Source organism: Chrysochloris asiatica, unplaced genomic scaffold (assembly GCF_000296735.1).
Source record: "Chrysochloris asiatica unplaced genomic scaffold, ChrAsi1.0 scaffold00025, whole genome shotgun sequence".
NCBI classification, from domain to species: Eukaryota; Metazoa; Chordata; class Mammalia; order Afrosoricida; family Chrysochloridae; genus Chrysochloris; species Chrysochloris asiatica.
In genome coordinates this window covers 2,244,717-2,260,393 of record NW_006408543.1, presented here as the reverse complement: position 1 = coordinate 2,260,393, position 15,677 = coordinate 2,244,717, and the positions used below count along the sequence as shown (strand labels likewise).

At 45.0% G+C, this 15,677-nt stretch overlaps 1 protein-coding gene across 1 annotated transcript in view; it reads left to right on the top strand.

The window, feature by feature from the left end:
- APOPT1 (apoptogenic 1, mitochondrial) overlaps nucleotides 1-14,308 on the top strand; it is a 35,942-nt gene extending 21,634 nt beyond the window's left edge. The window contains 4 exon segments of the mRNA XM_006839605.1: nucleotides 2,012-2,209; nucleotides 3,524-3,587; nucleotides 9,657-9,747; nucleotides 14,203-14,308. Coding sequence (XP_006839668.1) covers nucleotides 2,012-2,209; nucleotides 3,524-3,587; nucleotides 9,657-9,747; nucleotides 14,203-14,308 — 459 coding nt within the window.
- Nucleotides 14,309-15,677: the final 1,369 nt, after the last annotated feature.

Below are 15,677 nucleotides of genomic sequence, written 5' to 3'. Positions count from 1 at the left end.
TTATCTCGTTTCTGGACATGTGCAGATATGGTTGTCTGCTTCTGTTTTTTGAGCATATTCAGGGGTTATCTGTGGCCTTAATACTTAGATGAGTATGTATTTTGGTATTTTTTATGCTTTCTGATTGCCTCCAAGTAGATGTGATCTCCAGGAGATGGGCTTCCCTTTTCACTTTTCTTCTTAAGAAATTTCAAGATGCCACTGATGCCCGTTGTGACATAACTTAGGATTTAATTTTTGGCCTATTTCCTCTTTTGTCTGCTTGTCCCACTCCACAATCCCCGTTCAGGACTTTTTTTCTAGTTGGAAACAGTTCAGGGCTGGCTGTGGCCATTTGGTTTTAATTGGAAACTCTTTAAATTTCGAGGACATCTGTGCACATGCGTAGTAGAACCCTCTGAGGGTGTGGCTGGGGTGTCCACTAGCTCAGGGACCCCTATAATCACCAGAATGGAGGTGCGCAGACAGCAAGGGACCAACGTACAGATAACAAAAGAAAAGAATGTCCATACCTTGATCTCTGCGGTTCTGCCAGGCGTGTGTGGCCGCTCCGATCCTTCCCCCATGTGGTCTCACCCAAGATGGAGGCTGGAGGCTCCTGGAGCAGCCAAGTGTCCTGGACTAGAAAGCAATGGATTTCTTGCTTCTTCTAAAAATTCTCCCAGCTGTAAGCCTTCCAACCTTCTAAATATTCCTTTATATGTGGTTCAGTGTTTTGGGACCATCCCCTGAGACTGCTTGGTCCTGTATTCTGTGTTGTTGCTGGCGGAGCTCCTCACTGCACTTCCACTGGATCCGCCATCTTGTTTGTTCTCTCATTGTGGTTTTAATCTGCGTCTTCCTAATGTTTATATGCATAAACATTATTGGTATACTTTTTACTCAAATATTATGCCTGTTTTTCCATTGGATCGTTTGTTTCTCAGTATTGGATTGTAATACTATTTTTGAAAAACATTTATTGTGGTCGGGTGAAAGTTTACAGAGTAGATTAGCTTTCCTTCCAACAATGTATGCAGAGTTTCTTCCATGACATTGGTTCCAGTCCCCTCAGTGGACAGTACATTTCCCACTCCTTCCCTGGGCTCCCTGGTTTCCGTTTGTCCTTCTTTCCTTCCCCTCTCTGCCTTCTGAGTCTTTGTTTTGGGGTAGATACTGCCTCTTTTGGCCTCGTCTGGTGGGTTGTTCTGTGGATGGCATTCCTCATGCTGTTACTGGTCATTTTAGAGGTCGGTCTGTCTGTGTGTCGTTGGGCTAAAAAGCGATCCCTGGAGGGAGGAGGGCAGCTCCGGGTGTGACGGGGGTCTTCAGGCCATCATGACTGAGTTTTGTGTGCTCATTAGACATTTTGGGAACCAGTCATTGATCAGATTTGCATGTGTTTTCCCAATCTGTGGCCTTTTAATTTTCTTAGCAACCTGTCAAAGAGCAGACGTTTTAAACATAGGTGAGGTCCAATTTACTTTTTATTTTGTGGGGTTTTTTTGGTGTCATAGCTAAGAAATTGTTGCCGAATTTAAAGTTGCAAAGATTTTCTCCTGTTTACTTCCAGAAATTTTACACTTCTAGGGTGAATGACCCATTTTGAATTGATTTTGATATATGGTGTGAGGTATGGATGAGTTTTTTGTGGGGCTGCTTAAATGTTGAATTCTCTTAGCACCACTTGTTGAAAATGTTGATGGTATAATGTTGATTGTACTGGCTGGCTGTGGCTGGCTTTGTGCTGTTGAATCAGTTCCAATTCATAGTGAACCTGTATAGGGTTTCTGAGGCTGTCAATCTTTACGGGAGCAGAAAGTTTCATCTTTCTCCCGAGAAGCAGCTGATAGATTTGAACTGCTGACCTATGCAGTTCATAATCCACTGTGCTACCAGAGCTCCTTACCAATGCTCCTTACAGGAAATTCACAGGCATACAGCCCTGAAAAGGAGCAGCAAGAGTTTCACTAAAACCAGAGTTTACTTTATAATCTGTGTGTTTATGTTAATCCTGTGCCTTTTGTTAAAGGTCTTGAGATTCTGCCCGCCAAGAAAATCTTGCCACGATTGGATTGGACCCCCAGATAGACACTCAAACCTCCGACCTGTTCAGTTTTATATCCCAGAAGATGAATCACCACTGGAACAAAAGCTTCGAGAGCTAAGACAAGAAACACAAGAATGGAACCAGCGATTCTGGGCAAACCAGAATTTGACTTTTAGTAAGGTATGTTTAAAAGGACTTCTGATGCCACGGTGGTTTAAGCACATGGCTGCCAACCACATGAGGGATGGTCCAGATTCACCGGCTGGTCTGTGGAGAGAGATCTGGCTGACTACAGTTCCATAAACAATTTCTGTTGTTAAATGCCACGGAGTCGGTTCCATCTCATAGCCACCCTGGATAGGGTTTCTGAGACCGCAAATTTTTGCAGGATCAGAAAGCCCCATCTTTCTCCTACAGAGTAGCTAGTGGGCTTGAACTGCTGTCCTTGTGGTTTGCAGTCCAGGGCCTATCCTACAGGACTTGCAGTCTTGGAAATTCTGTGGCACAGTTCTGCTCTGTGCTATATGGTCTGAGTTGACTGGGAGGCTACAGACAGGTTTAGGACCAGAATGTGAAATAGTATACTTGGACACTGTTGTTGTTAAGTGCCATCAAGTCGGTTCTGACTCAGCAAGCCTGTAATAGGGTTTCCTAGGAACAGCTGGTGAGTTTGAACCCTGTTGACCTCGTAGTTCAAACTGACCTTGAAGTGGAGTGCTAAGCCTACGGCACCACACCAGTTGACCACTAGGGGATGCTAAATCCTTAGGATTTGTTTATCTCTGTGCGTGTGCACAATGTGTGGCCCTGAAAATTTCAAAGCGACGTGTACAATGAAACCTATGAGAGCCACAACTTGACAGAATGGCCTCGTTTATCTGAGTCTGGTGAGTTTTCCACCTTTGGCAGGGTGCAGTCCTAATTTTCCGAACTCTCCAACTTCTGCAGGTTGAGTGCTGCTGTGTTTAAGGAGTACTTGTTGTCCGTGTAGCAGTACAAATATTGAGACTTCCAAGAAAGTGAAGTTAGCGAGTAGCGGAGCCAGAGTTTGAACTGTGGATCTCGTCCACAAACAGTTTTACATGTATATATGTGTGTGCTTACATGTAGGACAATTTGCGTCTGGAGGATGTGTTGTTACTTCTCCTAAGCATTGAGAATTCTTAACTGCATGTTCATTATGAAAATAAACTGCATGACAAGTATAAATATTGCAGCTTAGAAGACAACCGCTTGGATTCCACATTTATGCACTTGGGTGGGCTGGTCACATGATGTGCATGTGCCCTGTCCTGTGAGTTTATAAGCAAACAGTGTTTACCAGAGTTTGTTGATTTCTAAACCACTTCAGGTGGTGTAAAACGGGCTCGAAGATTGGCCATTTCTCAGATGGTCCCATGCCGATGTCTCCAGAGCTCCGCGAGTTATGTTCTAGCCAAGCAGAACAGAGCAGAAGAGGGCGGGGCTGACACACATCCTCTTTTATTCTTTCAGGAGAAAGAAGAGTTTATTTGTGCCAGACTGACAGCTAAAGGCCTGGGACGGAGAACTGAGTCAGGTCAGTGCCGTGGTGGGTGTGACTCCAGGAGACGACAAAAAGGAGGGGTGTGAGAGAAGGAGAGGCTGTTTATGGTGAGCCGCGCCTCCTCTGGGACACCGTGACTGGGCTGTCCTACTTGGTGTCTTTCCCTACTTCCTGTTGAGTGGGGAGTTGCAGACTGACGGCTGGGGAAATATTTGTGCTGTTTCCGCTCCATGTCAAGCTCTGGCCTCGGTGATTAGGCACCAGATGCCAACAGCTGGAGAGGGCCCCCTGTTCCCAGAGGTCCTATGTGGGGCACATGCTGGTCTGTCTTGACCACCACCACCTGCTCCCCATTGGCTTGTTGGGACAGCTGTAGTGACAAGTGAGCACCAGGTCCCTGGGATCATTGTGTGCTCACAGACCAGGACGTGGGCATGGTCAGAGCAGCTCTGCCCAGAAGGGACATGCGTCCTGCACACCAGTGGCCCTCGTGCCTTTCTGAGCCCTTCACTGGAGTATGCACGAGGAAGCATGGCTCACACGGGCTCCCTCAGACCCATCAAAAGGTGCTGCGTCAGGGACAACGCACGCTGCGCCTGCATGCGTACCTCTGAGTCTGACAACAGGGACAGCTGCCCCCCTTGTGTCTTTTGGCTCAATGGAGATGCAAGTCATACACCATCAAATTCAAGAATTCAGCTTTTTACTGTGGAATTCAAGAGTTCAGCGAGCTTTTTACCATCAAACTCAAGAGTTCAGCTTTTTAGCACCTTCACAAAGCTGTGCAGTCGTCACCACAGTCTGAATTCCAGAACATTTTTGTCCCCCCAGAAGACACCTTGTGCCCCTGAGAAACCATCTCCATTTCCCCACCTGCCCCCAGCAGCCGCCTGTCTAACTGGGTGTCTCTCTGGGTTTCCTGCTGTATGTCATCTTCCGTGACCAGCCTCTTCCACTTGGCATTTCTCAAGGCGCCCCACTTCACCTTCTTACCAACGGTCTCAGGGTTCCTGCTCTACACTTGTAATTGTCCTAATGGGGGTGAAGAGTTACCTCCGTGTTGTTTGGATTTGGATTTCCCCAGACTAATCGTGTACCTTTCCATACGGTGTGGTTGTTAGGTGCCCTCCAGTCTTCTCGGACTCTCAGAGAAGCACCCACTAGTCGGTGTCCAACAGAAGGAGACGCTGTGGTCCTGCGCCATCCTCCCAGTCCTTACATTAGAGACCTCTTTTTCGCTGACCAAGCATGCTGCCCTTTTCAGGGACTGGTCCCTCCTGACATGTGTCCAAAGTGTGTTATACAAAGTCTCGCCATCCCTGATTCTAAGGAGCACTCTGGCTGTTCTTTTTCTTATAAGATAGATTTGTTGGTTCATCTGGCAGTCCATGGTACCTTAACGATATTCTTCACCAACACGATAATTGAAATACATCAATTCTTTTATAGTCTTCCTTAGTCATTGTCCAACTTTTACTAGCACGTGAGGCAGTTGAAAATACCGTAGCTTTACGCTACAACACATTAAAGCATTCTTGTGTACCAGATATGCCCATTGTCATACATCATTTGGAGTCTTGGTGTGGCACTCTGGGATAAAGCTTGGTTTGAACCACAAGGTCAGCGGTTCAAGCTCACCAGGCACTCCATAGAAACTGTATACAGGGTCACTATGAGTCGGAACCTATAAGACAGGACAACAGACATCATTTGATTTCTTGACAGCTGCTTCCATGAGCATTGATTGTGGCTACAAGTAAAATGAAATCCTTGACAACTTCAGTCTCCTCTTTCTATCATGATGTCATTTATTGGTCCACTTGTGAGGATTTTTGATTTTATAATATTGAATTGTAATCCGTACTGAAGGCTGTATTCCTTGATCTTCATCAGTAAGTGCTTCAGGTCCTCTTTGTTTCCAGCAAGCAAGGTTGTGTCATCTGCATATCACATGTTGTTAATGAGTTTTCTTCCAATCGTGGTGCTGAGTTCTTCATATAGTCCTGCTTCTTAGATTATTTTCTCAGTATACATGTGGAGTAAATATGGTAAAAGTATACAACCCTGTGCTCACATTTCCTAATTTTGTATTCATAAACCTTTGTTCTGTTCAAACAACTGCGTCTTGATCTCTATGCAGGTTCCTCATGAGCACAATTAAATATTCTGGAATTCCCGTTCTTCAAAACTGTTACCCATAGTTTGTTATGATCCACATAGTCAAACACCTTTGCGTAGCTAATAAAGCACAGGTAAACATCCCTCTGGTATTCTCTGCTTTTAAAGACCCATCTGACATCACTAATGATGTCCCTCATTCCAGGTCCTCTCCTAAATTCAGCTTGAATTTCTGGCAGTTCTCTATGGATGGACTGCTGGAACCATTTTTAAATTATCTTCAACAAAATTTTACTTGGATGTAAAATAAAATTTTTTTTGATAGCTTCTTCCTACTGATGTGCTGCTGTAGCCATTTTTAAGTTATCTTCAGTAAAATTGTATTTGCATGTGATATTAATGATAGTTTTTGATACCTTCCTCATTTTGTAGAGTCACATTGCTTTGGAATGGTTACAGATACGGATTTCTTCCAATTGGTTGGCCAGGCAGGTGTCCTTACAAATTTCTGGACACCGACTAGTGGGTGCTTCCAGTTCTGTACCAGTTTGTTGAAACTCTCAGTTCATATTCTGTCAATCCCTAGAGCCTTGTTTTTCGCTAATGCCTTCAGAGCAGCTTGGACGATTTCCTTCAATACCATTGGTTCTTGATCATACCTCTTGAAATGGCTGAACGTCAACCAACTTTCTTTGTACAGTGGCTCTCCATCTTCTTTTGACGCTTCCTGCATCATTCAGTATTTCACCCATAGAATTCTTTACTATAGGACGTCTAGGTTTGAATTTCGTCGTCAGTTCTTTAAGCTTGAGAAATGCTTTGTGTTCTCTTTCCGTTTTCTGACTCCAGGTCTTTGCAGATTTCATTATCATTCTTGGCTTTGCCTTCTCAAGCTGCGCTTGGAAATTTTTCAGTTTAAGTTTTTTGTTTTTTTGCTTTATCTGTACGTCTTTGGAGAAAATGGCTATATTAAGTTCTTTTGCTGATTTTTAAATTGAGGTTTTGTCTTTTTGCTGTTAAATTTTAAGGATTCTTTATCTAGTCTAGATATATAGTCCCATATCAGATACATGATTTATAAATATAAATATTTCTCCCATTTTATCAAGGAAACCTTTTTTTTTTTTTTTCCTTTTATAGTATTGGTCTCATACAACGTGTGTTCTTTTGTGATTGACTAATTTCCCGCAGCATGATGTCCTCCATAGTGTGAGGGGTTTCACAGATCTATTGTTATTCTTCAGCGTTGTGTAGTAGTCCATTATGTGCATGCACCAAAGTTTGTTTAACCATTCTTCTGTTGATGGGCGATTAGGCTGTCTCCATCTTTTTTATGTGTGTCTTGTAGACAGCATATTGAAGGATCCTGTTTTATTTTCCCTTCTGCTCTTTATGTCTCTTGCCTGGTACATTTAATCCATTTACATTCAGTGTAATTATCAATAGTATGAGTTGATTGTTACCTGTGTTGTGCGGTGCTCTGGGTTCTCTGTTCCACATACTTTCTATGCTGAGTTCATTTTGTTTGTGGGTTTTATTCTTAGTTCTGCTGAGTTAATGTTTACTAAATCTTTCTGATTTTCCTCTTTTTAAATTTTAATGTGCCTAGTGTATTATTTTCCTTTGCGGTTACCCTGTAATTTTTTTTCCCTTTTTTAAACAGTATGTTTTATCTTGAAGTTACTTGACTTCCTTGACATTTGGAAGTTCTGTGTCTACTCTATTCCCTCTCTTTGAATTGTAGTTGACGTCATTATACATTGATATCTCGGATTCCTTATTTTTAGTCTTGTAGGTTTTTTTTTTTTACTTTAAACACTTTCATATCCAGATTGAGTTCTGGTTGGTGTGGTCATGTGTGGTAATCTCAGGTTGTTGTCTGCCATTGTTGGTTCTCAGTCCTAAGAGCACCCTTTAGCCTTTTTTGTAAAGTTGGTTTGGTCATTACAAATTTGTTTAATGTCTGTTTATCAAGAAATGTCCTAATTGTGCCATTGTATTGGAGGGACAGCTTTGCTGGGTATATGATTCTTAGTTGGCAATTTTTTCTTTCAGAGTTTTGTATCTGTCATCCCATAGCCTTCTTGCCTGCATGGTTTCTGCTGAGAAATCCGAGTTTAGTCTTACTGGTTCTCCTTTGCAGGTATAATTTTGTTTTCCCTGAGCTGCTCTCAGGAGTCTTCCCTTGTCTTTGATGTTGGAAAGCTTGATTATGATTCGTCTTGATTTTCTTCTGGGATCTGTCCTGTTTGGGGTTCATTCCGCTTCTTGTGTGCTGAGCTTATCATCTTTCATGATGTTTGGAAAGTTTTTTTCTAACAACTCTTTGATAATTTTCTCTGTGCTTGCTTCTTTCTGTTGTGGAATTCTGATCCTCCGTAAGTTGTTACTCTTCATGGTGTCTCATATAACTCTTAGGCTTTCTTCAGATTTTGTCATTCTTTCTTCTGATTGTTCTTCTTACACTAGTATTGAGAGTTTTCTCTTCCAGCTTGCTAATTCAGGCTTCCGTTGCTTCACATCTACTCCTTTGTCCATTCAGCAGAGTGTCCATTTCTGAGATGTTAGTATCGTAATCTTCTGGATTGCTACTGGTAGGTTTTTGTATTATTTCAAAATTTGCTTTTATTTTGTCTGTTCTAATAGTGTTTTTCTGAACTCTTAATTTTTTCTGTGTTCTCCCTGCCTTCATTGACCTTTCTGTCAATCCTTTGAAGGTCCCTATTTGTCATTGTTTTGAAGTATTTTTTAGTTAGTTCTTCCTTAGAAACATCTCTGGCTCTGTGTCTTGTCATTTGTTTGAGCCATTCTCATTTCTTTGTGTGAGCTAAAATTGTCTGTTGTCTCCAGGGTATTGTGAGGTTATCGTATTTGTAAAAAACTAGCAGTGCAGTTGTTGGACCAGGTGGGGCCCTGCAATTCTAGGGTCCCAGGAGGTGGTTGTAGAAGGAATGTGACAGCAGGGTTCCTGGCCCTCGATGGAGTTCCTGTTGGCCTTGGTGTTGGCACACTGACTGCAGTCCCCACGATGGGGCAGCACTTTGCCCACCTCTCCCTGTGTTTTCAGTTCCCCTTCATGTTTCTTTCCTCCCCTGGGTAAATGCGGAGTTCCACAGTCTTGAGTACTGGTGCTTTGTTTTTAAATTGGAAAGTGTGAGTCCTTCATCTTCGCTATTTTACAATTTTTTTTTTACAATATTGTTTGTTCTTTTAATTTTTTTTTTTTTTTTCATTTCACTATTGTTTGGACTATATAAAGTGCCTTGCATTTCCCTATGGATTTTAGGATAATCTTGTCAATTTCCTTGACGAAATCTAGCTAGGATTTTGCTGGGGACTATGTTATATATCTATAGGCTAAATTGAGAAGTGTTTTTTCTATCTTAACAATATAAAGTCTTCCGGCCAGTGAACTCTGATGTCTTTCGATTTGCTGAGGTCTTTTGAAGTTTGTTTTAATGCTGTTTTGTAGTTTTAAAGTACATTTTACACTTCCAATGTTAAATTTGGAGTGCTGGTGCGGCGCTGTGAACTAATGCTGTGAACTAATGCGTCAGACTGCAAAGTCGTGTGAACTGCAAGGTCGGTGGGTCAAGCTCACCAGCTGCTCCTTGGAAACCCTATACAGAGTTGCTATGGGTCGGAATCTACTTGACTGCACTTAACAACAACAACACAATGCTAAATTTGGAGTGCTGGTGTGGTGCTGTGGGTTAATGCACCAGACTGCAATTTGAACCATAAGATCAGCAAGTCAAACTCACCAGCCACTCCTTGGAAGCCCTTTACAGGGTCGCTAGGAGTTGTAACCCACTTGAGGACACTTAACAACAACAATGCTAAATTTATCCCTACATAGTTTATTCTTTTTGATAGTAAACAGACATACAATTGATTTGCTGAGTTCATTCATTAGCTCTGATCGTTTTCTGTGTACTCCTTTCCCTCAAGTTCTCATGTTCATGTGAAATGTTTAACTTCCAGGTCAAAAGGCATCACTGACTGCTGAGGAAATGGCTGACTTTTACAAGGAATTTTTCAGTCGGAATTTTCAGAAGCACGTGGATTATAACAGGTGGGTGTTCACATTTTTCCTAAAAATTAATGTCTTACCTGAATTTAGTGGCATTCGTGCTTATCCAAGACATAGAAACTGTATGATTTTATCACCTTAGTTCTCTGTGCCTTGGACTAAGTTGTACGTTTGATCCCATTTGCTTGCTAAGGCCTGGTAGTGCATAGACTGTGGTCTCGAGTCAGCACCGTCCACCAAAGGGACCTGGGCTCCCTGGGGACATGGTTGGTCCAGGGGTGAGTCTGTCTGAAAGTGAGGTCATGTCAGAACAACATGAGTAGTTCAGAGGAGCTCCAGTGGACCAGCTATGGAGTAATGGACACCTTAGAAAGACAGATGCCTGCCAGGGACTTACAGGCATCCAGGACCCAACGCCCCTGGGAGTACCCTGATGCTGACAGAGCTCCCAGCTCCCTCTGGATAGTGCTCGAGTAAACCAGCTGACGTCAAGTTGACTCCAACTTATGGTTGGCCCACGTGTGTCCGAGTAGAACTGTGCTCCATCAAGCTTTCTGTCACTGGTGTTTTGGAAGGAGATCTCGAGGGCTTTCCTCTGAGGCCCCTGTAACTTTTGGTTAGCAGCTGAGTATGGTTAACTTGTCACAGCACCTGGGACTCCATCACTAGGGGATGATACATTGATTCTGAAAGCTGAGAAACCAAGAGAAAGAGTCAAAGACCCTGGCCCACTCCCGCCTTTCTTGTGCTGACTGACTTTCCCGTTAACCCAACCAGCATTTTTCATCACAGAAGAGCCGCAGCTAGTGCACAGAGTGATGCCATTAGAAAATCCCTGTTTTCCCATTGAATTGATAAATCCGAGACAGCAGTCATGCTGAAACCATTAGGCAGAAAACTGATGGGGGCTTTGTGATGGAGGGATGGGAGGGGTCAGGCTCTTCTCACAGGAGCCCCCAGTCATGGTGACCTCTGTGTGATCCAGGAATGCATGGCGCCGCCTATGCACAGGCCCTTATAAACATCCAGTTTCGTTTTCATCTTGTCTGGCCTCCCATCTGAGTGCCAGTTGCTAGGAAAAGGTGTGGGTGGAAGGGTGGGGGACGGTGCATTGCATGGAGAACTGTTAGAAATGATGAGAGAATTTGTTTTGACAGCTGGAGGAGATAAAATGTTGGTCATACGGCGAGCCTGCCCCATAGGGTTTCTGAGGCTATAAATCTTTATGGAAACAGACTGGCACATCTCTCTTCCACAAAGTGGCTTGAACTCACCAACCTTTCAGTGAGCAGTTGAGCACTTAACCCCACTGGGCTCCTGACTATATGTTGCCGTTGTTGTCGTTGTCAAGCTGGTTCTGACTCATAGCAACTCTGATTAGGGTTTCCAAGGACTGACTGATGGGTTTGAACCCCTGACCTTGTTGTTAGCAGTCTAGTGCTTATCCTCCAGTGCCACCTCAGGACTCCTGCCTATATTGTTGTTGTTGTTGTTAGGTGCCATCCACTAATTACTGACTCATAGCAACCTCATGCAGAACCTCATACAGAATGAAACACTGCCAGGTCCTGCACCAACCTCACAGTTGTTGCCACACTTGAGCCCATTGCTTCTGCCACTGTGCCAGTCCATCTCTTTGGGGGTCTTTCTCTTCTTACTTGATCGTCCACTGTACCTAGCATGATGTCCTTCTCCAGGGACTGGTCCGTCCTGATGATATGTCTGAAGTAGGAGAGACAAAGTCTGGCCATCCTGACTTCTCAGGAACATCTGACTATACATCTTCCAACACAATTTGTTTCTTCTTCTGGCAGTCCATGGAACTTTTAGTATTTTTTCTCCAACACCATAACGTAAATGCATCAACTTTTCTATGGCCTTCTTTATTCATTGTCCAACTTTCAAATGCATATGAGGCTACTGAAAATACCATGGTTTGGATCAGGTGCACCTTAGTCCTCAAACTGACAAAACTTTGCTCTTGAACACTTTTAAAAGGTCTTGTGCAGCAGATTTGCATAATGCAATGCATTGTTTGATGTCTTGACTGCTGCTTCCGTGAGTGTTGGTGGTTGATCTGAGCAAAATGAAGTCTTTGACAACTTCAGTCTTTTTCCATTTATCATGATGTTGTTTACTGGTCCATTGGTGAGGATTTTTGTTTTCTTCACATTGCTCATACAGAGGCTGTGATCTTTGATGTTCATCAGTAAGTATGCCAAGCCCTCTTCGCTTTCAGCAAGCAAGATTGTATCATCTGCATATTCCAGTATGTTAGTGAATCCTCCAGTCTTGATGCTACGTTCTTCCTCACACAGTTGGGAAATGATGGAATACAGAATCCAGTCTTTGAATGCACTGTTACAGCACTGGAGGCACTCACTCGTTTATGCCAAGAAATTTAGAAGACAGCTGCCTGGCCAGCTGATTGGAAGATTTCCATGTCTGTGTCCATTCCAAAGAAAGGAGACCCAATGGAATGTGGAAATCATCAGACAACACCAAGTAAATATGCAACAAATAATGCAAGTAAAATTTTGCTAAAGATAATTCTAAAATGGCTTCAACAGTCCATTGATAGGAAAATGCCCGAGGTACAAGCTACATTCAGACAAGGACGTGGAACGAGGGACGTCATTGCTGATATCAGATGGGTCTTGGCTGAAAGCAGAGAACACCAGAAATATGTTTACTTGTGTTTCATTAACTACACAAAGCCTTTCGATCGAGTGGATCATGACAAGCTATGAATAACATTCCAGAGAATGAGTAATCTGGAACACCTAATTGTGCTCATGAGGAACCAAAAGGCAGTTATTCGAACAGGACAAGGGACCACTGCATTGTTTAAAATTAGGAAAGCTGTATATCAGGGTTGTTATATTCTTTAACCATGCCTGACTATACTAGGTTATATTAATAATGACATTATAGTTATTTCTTTAAATGTGTATGTATTTAGTGGCTTAAAATCACACCCTCTTCTCCTGCAAGTTCCTTTTTTTTGAAGGTGTAACATGTTTCAGCTTATGTTGTCTCCTTTAAATATTTCATCTGGACACAGACACATAGCAATGTGTGTGCTGGTCAGATGATACAGTGGGGATGTTGGAGACAGCAGCAGTCTGGGCAGTGATGACAGGTGACAGTCCCAACATGATTCATGTGGTTGGCATCACTTGACGGGCACACCTGAAAACTGCTCACCTGGCTGAATTGTGCTGGAATGTATTTACAACAACAGCAAGAAGGCTGGATGGGGTTGTAGAGAACCGAGGCGGTGTTGGTGCGGGGTGAGCTCATAAGGCGTCCTTGTGACTGCAGAAACTACACATTTCCAGAAACCATGTTTTTCAAAATAAAGCTGTTTCCAAACAAAACAAAGTTTTTCAAATCTTCTCGTTGTCTGGCATAATGATTAGTCCTGAAACATCAGGTGCTTTCCAGTGTTGGTCAGTGACTACTCTGAACTTGTTCAGTTGAGCAGGTTGGTTCGGTTTCTCTGGGCCTCTGATACCTGAAGAGGACACATGGCCTGTGCGCACCAGACTCGAAGTCTGCTCAGCTTGGTATTTCCTGAGCTGCATGTGGGCTGAGGGGAGCCAGTGTTAAAGGGGACCAGGAGGCGGTAGAGTCCCGAGCTCCCCTTGCTGTACCTCCCCCCGCTTTCTGTCTACTCTAGAGACAGGAAAGGCTGCCCCTGCATGCACACCTGTGTGTACACACACACACACACACACACACATAGGAAAGGCTGCCCCTGCATGCACACCTGTGTGTGTACACACACACACACACACACACACACACACACACACACACACACACCCTTGTCCAGGAGAAGGGAGTCTGGCTTTTCTAGTATCCCCTCCTCGTGTCACATACATGATGGAAGGGTAATACTGCTCTGATGTGGACCAGGCTCTCCATCCCACACCAAGACTGCAGGCGTTTGGATGTCTCCTTGTCGTTGTCGTTTCCTGCAAACCCCGTGCAGTCTAGAGTTGAAACTGCAGTTTGCTCGCTCGCTCGCTCACTCCCTGGTCTGAGCAGCACACGCAACACCCAGTCTGGAATGTGGGCACTTCCAGCTCTACCACCCAGTCAGAAACTGCTGACTGGGGCCGGGTAGGTGAGCTTGGGCCTTTGCGGCAACATAACTCAGATGGGCGTGAACTCCACCACAGTATTTATCCCAGCGACTCTGGAGTGATCTCTTCAGAGACAGAAAGACCCAGAAGCCCAGCCTCTCACAGCTAAAGCCTTTTGTCTTTTGCTTCTGGGTATCCCAGGTGCCCTGGGAGTGGCTGGCATCCTCTTCTCAGTCACAGCCCCATCACTCACCCAGTGTGTCCCTGACAATGAATGGGGCTTGGCTGGGGTGGGGGTGCCCGGGGAATTGCGTTCCTCCTGAGGAGAGACTACAAGAGACCAAAGACCTACCTGGCTGGGTGTCTCATAAGTACCTCCCTTTTCTCTTCCCCGGACTCAATGTAGAGACTGGTACCGGCGCAACTTTGCCATCACTTACTTCATGGGGAAAGTGGCCCTGCAGAGGACTTGGAAACGGCTCCGACAGAAGCAAATAGTGACCAGCAGCTAGGAGTCCATCCTGTCGTGAAGAACCGTCAGTGTCCTGAAGGAGTGGGCAATGACAGCCACTCCTTGCAGGGCCCAGAAGGCAGACTCCTCGTCCTGATGTGGGGCTAGAGCCACTCACGTGAGCCCACCTCTGTGTTTCTGCGTGATACCAAACCGGGCAACGTCAAATGCAAATAAAAGTGTTAAGTGAGAGCAATGGCCCACAGTGAAGGGGCGATTCCGCAGTGTCTTAGTGGGGTGTGTTGTCTGGCAGAAACTGGCGGTGCAGACAGCCTCGGGGCCTCACATACCTGGGTACCCTCACGTACTGGCCGGCACACACGCACATCAGTGTCCTTCAGGGCCAGGGCCGGTGTCAGAGGTTCAGGATTTGCTGGAAGCTGCTTGGGGAAGAATTTTTATTCCACAAAGGAGTGTTAATAAAGTAGTGAGAATAAGACTGGGCTTCTCCCCCAGCTCAACTGCTGGCCCTGAAGAGGCTCCCCACCAGGGGTAACTACAGGGCCTTTTCACACCCATCCGTGTCTGAAGCTGTGGGGCCTGTGTGTGAGCAAAGACAGAGCAGGAAAACCATCCCAGGGTTAGTGTGCGGGCTTAGCGGAGGGTGGGGAATGGGGGTCTGGTAGGGATCATTACCCTGTAGGTAGAGTTGGGGTATCATTATTGTCGTTAAGTACTGTCGGATAGGGTTTCCAAGGAGCAGCTGGTAAGCTTGAACTGATGACTTTGTGGTTCAGACCAACTTTGCAGTCTAGCACATTAACCCACAATAGGTCTTCTGGCTTAGAATACAGATAAGGAGCTTGTTACAGGGTTAGGAAGTAGAGTTAGGGGACTGCATTAGAGTGCTAGGTTAGGGAGCAGGGTGTGTGCACAGGGTGAGTTAGGGAGCAGGGTTTAGGGGCTGGGTGAGTGTACAGGGTGGGTTAGGGAGCAGGGTGTAGGGGGCTGGGTGTGTACACAGGGTGGGTTAGGGAACAGGGTTTAGGGGCTGGGTGAGTGTACAGCGTGGGTTAGGGAGCAGGGTTTAGGGGGGCTGGGTGAGTGCACAGGGTGGGTTAGGGAGCAGTGTTTAGGGGGACTGGGTGTGTGCACAGGGTGGGTTAGGGAGCAGGGTGTAGGGGGCTGGGTGTGTACACAGGGTGGGTTAGGGAACAGGGTTTAGGGGGTGGGTTAGGGAGCATGTTTTAGGGGAGCTGGGTGTGTGCACAGGGTGGGTTAGGGAGCAGGGTTTAGGGGGTGGGTGAGTGCACAGGGTGGGTTAGGGAGCAGGGTTTAGGGGTGGGTGAGTGCACAGGGTGGGTTAGGGAGCAGGGTTTAGGGGGCTGGGTGAGTGCACAGGGTGGGTTAGGGAGCAGGGTATAGGGGAT